Source organism: Ips typographus, unplaced genomic scaffold, assembly GCF_016097725.1.
Source record: "Ips typographus isolate SLU unplaced genomic scaffold, UJ_Ityp_2.0 IpsContig44, whole genome shotgun sequence".
Lineage (NCBI taxonomy): Eukaryota > Metazoa > Arthropoda > Insecta > Coleoptera > Curculionidae > Ips > Ips typographus.
In genome coordinates, this window is record NW_028098575.1 from 560,078 (window position 1) to 569,593 (window position 9,516).

The 9,516-nt window shown below is 33.4% G+C and overlaps 1 protein-coding gene across 1 annotated transcript; it reads right to left on the minus strand.

Annotated features, from left to right (window-relative positions):
* Nucleotides 1-5,660: 5,660 nt before the first annotated feature.
* On the minus strand, nucleotides 5,661-9,516 carry LOC145739780 (uncharacterized). Its single transcript, XM_081995155.1, has one exon. The coding sequence runs from the start codon at nucleotides 9,482-9,484 to the stop codon at nucleotides 5,759-5,761; it is 3,726 nt and encodes a 1,241-aa protein (XP_081851281.1). The 5' UTR covers nucleotides 9,485-9,516; the 3' UTR covers nucleotides 5,661-5,758.

Genomic DNA, 9,516 nt, shown 5'->3' on the forward strand with positions numbered 1-9,516 from the left:
ATCGATCTAAACCATTATCTAAACTCATTTTTATTCATTTTTGTAAGTATGTGGTGACAAAGTGGTCATATTTCCATAACAACGCTGATAAAAACCGGATTATTATCGCGGTAAAAAACCGGGATTTGATCGATGTCAACCACACTTTTGTCAGTAGTAAACTGTCCTGTTTTTATGAATGAATGCATTTGGCACGTAAAATGGGCATTGGTACTTTTTTTGGAAAATTTTTCTTTTAGGCAAATAGTTTCGACTAAATAATTCTTTGGAAATCGTCGAATTATTTCGTCTCAATCATTATCCAAGCAAAATTTTGCAAAAAACAGCACAAATTTGAACGTCTCGTGATATAACCTATGAAAAAAACGAAATTCTCAAAATTTGTGTGATTTATTGAAACTAGCTACTAACTGAAAAAAAAAAAATACTTTACCATTGCCACCTTTTCCATTACAACATGGCAATATCATACTTTAAATCCGACGTTTCGGTTTTTGGTTACCATCATAAATTTTCATTTTTCTTATCAGCAATTTATTGGATTTTTCATTTTATTGAGTTTTTCAGGTGGAGCTTTTTTTATTACGGTGATGTATCATATGGTATGGTTTAATCTTACATTTTTAAGGAAATAAGAAAAATTATGTTTTTATTGTTGATCTATTAATTGACACTTTGTCATTGCAACTTTTTTGCCTCTAAACCACAAAAAAATCCGGAGAGGTTAAAAGAAACATTACCGTGAGAAAAACATCACTTCGTACATTCTTACAACTGTTAGGTACGTTAAACGATGTAGACTTGACAACGTGGCTTATTTTCCAATTTTGAGAAATATATCTGAAAATCTGCGAAAGTTAGAATTAAAAATTTAAATACATTTTAAAACTCACGCCCTGTATCTCAAAAACTAAAGCTCCAACGGCATATGTCTACACTTTCTTCTTATTATGCATTTCCTACGTGTCCTATAAATTTGTAATATGTATTCTAAAACACCCTTTATAGCCTTCCAGGCTTATTTTTGGATGTAGAAGATATGAGTAGTTTTTGTCCCGATACAAAAAAAACACTGTACATACAGGGTGTCCGGATTTAGTGTGTTTCGACTGGAAAACCCCATTTCCCGGCTAGATAGGAAAAAACTAGTATACATCTCTAGAGCTCGATTTTTGAAAAAAGATATATATACACAATCTTTATTTATTTTTTTTTACGAAAAAAAAAGGCTATCGACCACACGTGGTCTTTCTGCCTGTTTACAGATTTTTAGTTATTTACAATCTTATTTCTAATCAATATTTACAATTTTAGATAAAAAAAAAAATTCTATTGGAAGTGCTCCAACAGGGTGGATGCGGGAAAGAGGTAACGGGATTGTCTAGTTGGTCTTGTTAAGCACAGTGGAGTAATTATAGTCCAGTTGTGTGGATTGTTTTTCCATTTGTTTAAAAAAAAAAAAGATTAATGGCAAAAACCGTATTTCGATATCTTGTCAGTTTGCGGAGCTAGAAGGCCCTTTTTGAAAACTCTTTACAACTTTTTTGTTTATTAAAATATCGAAGTGAAACAAACACATTCTTAAGGCACTTTTTCGATGTGATACCAGTGGCGTGCTTAGTTTTTTGCTACAGCCTTCCGTTTTTTTCAATAATTGATATAACTTTCTTATTTTAAATGGAACTCATAATTGAATATAACTTTTAAAAAGTATGTCTATAGTTATTCCTACAAATAACTGAAATATAAAGTTAACTTGCAATGAGTAACAGATATAGACTCAATAACAAATTACTTATTCAGTATTTTCACACACATTAAAGTAACTAACGACTAAAGAACTAATTTTTAAATTAGGTAGAAGATAATTAAAAATAAAATAAGGCAAAAAAAATTTAAACTTTGACTCAAAAGTTAAAAACGCAGTAATTTTAAAAATTGGTGTTTAAGTCCAAAGTGTTGTCATAAAAACAAGAAATAAATAAACGTCACTTTTGACAGCTTATATCAAAACCTGAGTCAAAGCCAACTTGCGTAAAAACAAAAAAAGTGTAATCTCAGTGATTTTTAAGATTAATTATAGACATAAGTTATAGCCATCTGTCATTTTAATTTAAAATAGTAAAGGTCAATTTTTGAGAAAACGGTAGACATTAGTTTTTTAAAGCAAAAAACCAAGTAGGCCATTGGAATCACATCGAAAAAGTGCCTTGAGAATGTTTTTGTTTCACTTCGGTGTTTTAATAAACAAAAAAGTTGTGAGAAGTTTTCAAAATAGGCAAAATTTCAAAAACGCCCTCTAGCGCCGCGAACTGACAAGATATCGAAATACGGTTTTTGTCATTAATTTTTTCTCAAAAATCGACCTCTAACCATGTACACTAGTTATTTTTATATCTAGCCGGGAAATGGGGTTTTCCTGTCAGAACACGCTAAATCCGGACACCCTGTATATAACGTATACTTATTAATTTCATTCTTCAAAAATCAATCTTATCAATCTAAAAACTTATTATATTTATTTTATTTTTAAGCGTTATATGACAAATATTCACTTCAATAGTAATTTAAGTAAATATTGTTTTTTTATTGCAGATTACGATGAAAAACTCATTAGCAATATGGATTGTTTTAATGATGGTAATTCAGCAAAGTACGTACAGCGTACAGTACAGTAATACAGCGAGTATGTACAGCCTCTTTATTTACTGGAAAACATGAAAACTTGGAAAAAGACTTCATAAATGACAGCGTTCCATCGCCCTAGGCCAGAAAAAAACATGCAAAGTACAGCATCAGAATCATGATGGATTTGGTCAATATTCTTAATGAACAATTAGGAGAAACGTCCACAAGGCCAAAACGTGGCTTATATCCATTAACAAATGAACTAAGCCAGGACTCGATCCTCAAAGCTGATATGAGTATATTATAGCAATGTCCTGCATCCACAAAAATGCTGATATAGTTGGAAAAAAACAAAAACTCGTTTTTTCAATGAAGGAAATATCTGACAATTTTGAAGTGATTGGGGCTGAGTTGAAGTTATACCAGAAAAAAGTACTTACATCGACTTCTTACTTGTTGAAAGTGTTTCAAAGACCACGGAACCCAAAGAGGGCAAGAAAATAAAGAAAGTATCTCAGAAAAACATTTCTGCAGATTTCACTGGCTGGATTTCAATTGATGTGTCTAAAGTCTTCAAGGGTTGGCTTAAAAACCAGAGTAAAATCCAAACGCTCTACATAACAATCCAGAGGGATGGAGAGAACTTACATCCAGCTACTACGGGCATAGTTTTTCAAAACCAAGAGCACGAACCGTTTTTACTAGCTTTCCTTCAGTCAAACGAAGCAGCAAACATCAGAATTCCTAGATACTTACTTGCACCAAAAACAAAAGACCTTTCCACTGATAATAATGAAACTTCTGAAAGCAAATGCATGTTACGGCCCATGGAGGTTTCATTCAAAGATTTAGGATGGCACAAATGGGTGATTGCTCCAGACAAGTTTACTACGGGATACTGCGAAGGTATCTGCGATTTTCCTTTGAAGTGCCCTACTCAAGCTACCAATCATGCGATAATTCAGAGTATGATGGCTCTGAAATATCCGGATCAATTCCATAAACCTTCGTGTGGTCCTTATGAAACTTCAAGCTTATCTGTATTGTTTAATGTGGACAGTAATACAATTTTGAAAACTTATAGTAAGATGATTGTGAAAAGTTGTAGTAGTAGTATAGCAATGCCGGTACGGCCTCATTTTGATGAAATGGTGAAGGCGCGAGGTTCTCGTAGCGTGGTGCCCGTAGCCCCGGAGCCCCGTGGGGCCCCCTGCATGACGTCACTTGGGCCCCCCACCTGTCACTTGTCACTTGTCACCCCCCACCCCCTGGTGACGTCACGTGGTCCTCCGGAGCCCCGAGCCCCGCCGTGGTGGTGGGCCCCCCCACCTGTCACTTGTCACTTGTCACCGTCACCCCCCCCCACCCCCTGGTGACGTCACGAAGTCCTTGGTAATTAAATGTTGAATATCAACAGCAAACACTTTCATTTCTTTTTCGGAGAGCTCAACTTTTTTTTAGGTCAACAGTCGGACACCTATTGAAAAATAATCAAAAAAGTGATTTCCAATTTCATACATGGTCTGACCAGGGTCACTACGTAGTAATTTTTTACGCGTATTTTTCAAGTAATTAGGTATTTGGTTGCAAATATATTCAAAAACAACAAATTATGCTTTTGTTAATGTCCTATCAGCCCATATTTGGTGCTGCACTTTTCCCACTATTGACACATAATTGTTGTTGATGTACGCTTATTTTTCATGTATCTACCCACAAATATATTTAAAAACAACAAATATGGGGCTTGTAATGTCCTATCAGCCCTACTATCAATGCATAATTGTTGTTTTTCGCTTATTTTTCATAAATTTCACCACAAAAATATATTCGAAAGTAACAAAAATATGTTTTGGTAATGTCCTTCCTTTGGTCACAACTGCATATAAAAGCATAAGCGAAATCGGTGGTAAGGCAGTGAAGCAGCAGAAGTTAGCAGCCAAAAATCGACGATTTAAAAAAGGATTTTTTCAACCACCACCACCACCACCACCACTATGAAGCCAATAGTTCTCGATTTCCAGGGGTTCAAAGACGAACCCAACAAGTTTATAGTAAAAGAGTTGGCCACATTTGATGGTGAGGTACAGAACCATTTCATTTTCAAACCGCCATTTAAGATCGAGATGCTTCCCGTCCAATACCAAAAGCAGGCGGATTGGCTGATGAACAACCATCATTATATCCAGTGGGATGAAGGATTCACCCCACTGCACCATCTGCCGGCGATTATCAAAAGAGTTACGAGGGGAGCCGATGTTATATGTGTTAAAGGTTTAGAAAAGTTGGAATTTTTAAAACCTTACTGCTTCCCCACACCTGTTAGGGAAATATGTGCACCGATAAATATCAAGTCTCAACAAGTTAGGTGTGGGTCTCACAAAAAATCGCCTGCTGTATGTGCTCTAGCTAACACTATTTTTTTATACAATAATATATATGAATCCTATACTTAATAAACATTACTTATTATATAATACAAACACTTTTTTGCTTTTAAATCGTCGATTTTTGGTTGCTAAGTTCTGTTGCTTCACACGCTATGTACTTATCTTTGAAATGTTTTATCAGTTTGTAAACATATAAATAGAGTGCAATGTTAATTACATTTCCCATTCGTTCTAGTAACATGGCTATGTTACATCCAACTTTTTTAATTCTCACTGCAATAATCAACAATGTCCTATACGTGTATCAACCTGAAAAGAATCCTGAAGTATACGTGTGTTTTGATAAGATGAATGACAGCTGGCCTGATAGATGGGTGAAGATGAGAAAAAATGACTTAATTGTGTCAGCAACAGTGCCACAGAACGCCACCAACTATAAGCTGAGGCTTTGGTATCCAAATCGAACACACGGCGATAGCGGCTGGCGAAACCTGACACAACTAGTTGCGACAAGTGATTGTGTTGAAGCGTGTTTTTGGAATGATATATTTTGGTGCACCATAACAATTACCTTATCTCTATTGTTATTGGCGGCTGCAGTTTTTGTACAACATATGCGAGGTAGACAATAAAACGAATGTGTGTTTTTATACTTTTTTGGTTCTTTATTTTTCCACACAAAAACTCTCTTACAGCAGCAACATTGTTTTTTTTTTCCTTACAGAAAAACGCTCTTATAACTATTGAACATTATTTTTTATTTTATAGTGTCCCCACGGAAGGGTATTGTAACAGTCATTCAATAAAAACCTTTTATCGTCACATGAATTTAATGCTAACTTAATTTCATTACAACTAAATATATTATGCTTAATTGATTGGATAGTTCTTTGTTTAACAATTTTATTTTCACCAAATTTTAAACATTTTACATAGTCATCAAAAGTGATTTTTTTTTTTACAATTTGATATTTAATACCTTTTAATTTTTTAACACATTTTGTATTGTCAAGTTTATATGAATACATTTTAGATCGTAAACCTACGAAATGAGTAATAATTCGTCCAGCAGTTTCATCTTTCATAAGACCTAAAACTTTCTTGTTAGCTTGAGGAATCCCATAGATGTTGTCTTTTGTGTAATCGCTAGTATCGAAATATTGCAAATCAGTTTTGATGATTTCCGCATAGGCGTTATCACATGTAATTTCATATATAAAACTGTCAGTGTCGATATACATTAATTTAAGATTATTCTGAGGCACTTTGTAAAGCATGTAGCTATAATGAAAATCATACATGATGGTTTTGGAAAGATCTAATATGGTCATACCTACATAAAGTGGTTTGTTAAAAACAAGTTTAGTTTTTTTCATCTCAATAGCCACTAAATTTTCAGTAAATTTTACAACACTATCAAAATTTGGACTGGAAATCAGATTTTTAGCTCCATACCTGCCATACCAGCGGTTAACTAATTTGACAATCCTGTGTTTTCTAATATTTTCCATTGTTTTACCAAAAACTGCGTTATTCATCAGTTTAAAAAGATTTTTTGCGAAACCAGTTGTGGCTTCAGTTCGTAATTTGGTGTTTAAATCAATATATGGTTTTAACCAAGGAGATTGACTAAATTTTAAAATACGATGAATTTTTTTCAGTTGAATTCCATGATTCAACGCTTGTTTTAAATTTTTGTAATGAATGACATATTTTTCTTTCTTATAAAAAGTAGTTAAAAGTTTCGGCAGTTTTGAGTCAGGTGGAGTTTGATGTTCAGGACAAAACGGCAAATCTTTGTGTAAATCATGGAGATGTTCAGGATATTCCAAGTCCACTTCTAAAATATACCCAATGTCTGAATTATCATCGATGCTGCACACATCAAAATTACAATCTTCCATCCATTCAAAGTTATCATAAGGCAAATATTGGCACATTGCCCAACCATATAAGTTGTTTACATCCAAATATAATAAATAAGTGGATGGTTTTGAGCTATCAAAATTTTCCATAAATTTATTGTTTGCCTCAGAGTAACGATTGCAACATTGTGAAATTCCCCCGCGTAGACCATTTTCAATAAACATAATTTGATCGATATCTTTAAGTAACCGGAGTTTACATTTGGTATATTTTAGCATACAGTCCCAGGTGTATCCAGGCAATGTGTAATACCAACTAGGGTCTAATCCGTAGATGGTATGACAATTACTTCGAAAATTTTCAAAAACATCTGCTAATAATAAAACATCTGTTTTAAGATATAAATCTGAATACTGCCCCAAATTTTCAATGTTAAAACTTGTCCAAACAGTTTGGGCATGGTAATAATCTTCATCACTAATGTTTTCATCATTGAGCTGACTGTAAAAATTTTCTTTGCTTGGTAAAGCAGTTTCCTGCAACTTATCTATATGGTCAATGTAATCGTAACAGAAAACACCTTTTCTTGTTAATAGAGTAAATTGGTTGTCGTCGGTCACGTAACATTCTTTTTTTGTTATTTGTAAATCAGCAGGATCCAGTGTAGACACTAATTCACTTAATGATGCATTTAAAAATCTCAAAGAATCTACAAAGCGAAACTTGAGATTAGTTTCAGAATTGTAGATGGTGAAGGAAATATATTTTTCCTTGTTAAGAGGTAGAACGGTAATCTTCTCATTTTCCCCAAATTTTTTAATAAGGAAGTGAGAATCATACCCAGATAAACAATGGAAAAAAACTGGAATTACAAATTGTGTTTTAAAGTTTAAATTGCAGGCTTGATGGCTCAGACCTCTAATTTTCCCCGTGAAATGGCAATGATCGCGAACGACAATGTCACTTGCGTTAAATATTTTTTCACAAATATGACAATGTCCATTCTTCTTATCATAGTCACTACTAAGATCCATTGGAATAATATTTTTTATTTTAGATTTAACCAATTTTGATAGAGTTTGCATTTCGTTTGAAAACCAATCTAAGCAATCAAGACCTCGATATGTTTTATAAAAAGAGAGTGTATCATCATAGTCACACTTGAAATAATAGCCTACACTAAATGCTGTGTGTTTTTGATAGTGCACTTCATCATTTTGTCGCTCTAAAATCGACTCGAAATCAGCGTAAATTACAAAAGGTGTTGTCTGTTTATAGCAATAATTTTTGAACTCCACATAATCATAAGGCGGAAATGTAATTTGACCAAAATTTTTTTGCTCCCATAAAGTGGTATGGTTTTTTAAGTTATCATTAGTATTAAAATAATTTAAACATCTATCACAAACAAAAACTTTATGATCATGTTTATTTATTTGTTTAAATAAAAGCCGAGACAAGTCTTTAATCCAACAATAATGGTATTTCAGCTCCGTCTCATCTTCTTGTATAACATAATCAGATTTTATGGTATACTGGTTTTGAATTAAAAGTAAATTGACATGTTTTTCTAATTTTTGACTAGTGAGCCTGGCTGGAACGGTAACATAACCCTGCTTTTCCAACTCAAGCATGTACACGTTAATTGAAATTTTATTGAGTTTTTCAAATTTTGGAATATTAGACAGAGACATTGCTTCGATACCATTAGTTTTTAACACTCTTTTATAATTTGGATAAGAAGAAACCCTGTCCGAATTTTTATGTGTTGGAAAAAGGGCTGCCATTACACTCCAGAAAAAACATGCATTGTCATTATTTTTAATATTAATGCAAGCTTGTTTATTCGCAATTTCCTGTGGAAGTGGTATGTATGACGAACCGCCATTTCCAACTTCATATTTATTAATGTTTATTTCTAAACTGACAATTTTTGATAACGCCCATCCACTATCCTTTTCTTGAAATTCCTCCATTTTAGTTAAAATTAAATTTGTGATATTATCACGAAACCACTGGGTCAAATTTGTACTGCCATCAATAATAAAATTTGAGGTATTAAAATATTTGAATTCAATTTTTAACTCATCCCGCCGTTTAATAATGTATTCACCACAAAATGTGCTATTTACTTTGATCATATTATATTTTTTTAAAATGTTTGAAATTCGACGCTTAAATAAACCTTCTGCATCAACAAAAAAATCTCCAATCTGCTTATGTACTAAATTAATTATTAAACCTGATCTTATCCTACTGTTAAACGCTAAAGATACATCTAACCATTTAACTCTATCAGATATTTTTTTTCTGTTTAAACCACCACCACCTACGTGATTGTTTAAATTTTTAAAAAGTATCTTAAGCCTTTTGAAATGTCCTAAATTAGTTAAAAGCTTTTTGCACACACCCACATTGTTGTCCGACCGCTGCCGCCGCCGCAGTACAGTTTGCACTTGTCTAATTGAAATTGAAATTTTTTTCAACCATTCTGCTACTTCTTCAGGTACTGGCTGAAGTACCAATATGGCGTAGGCTTTTCGGAATAACTCAAGGGTGTGTACGCTGATTTCCGCTGCAGCTCGAGTGCAATCTGACATCTTCGATCTTTCTGAAATGATTAAAGCACGAT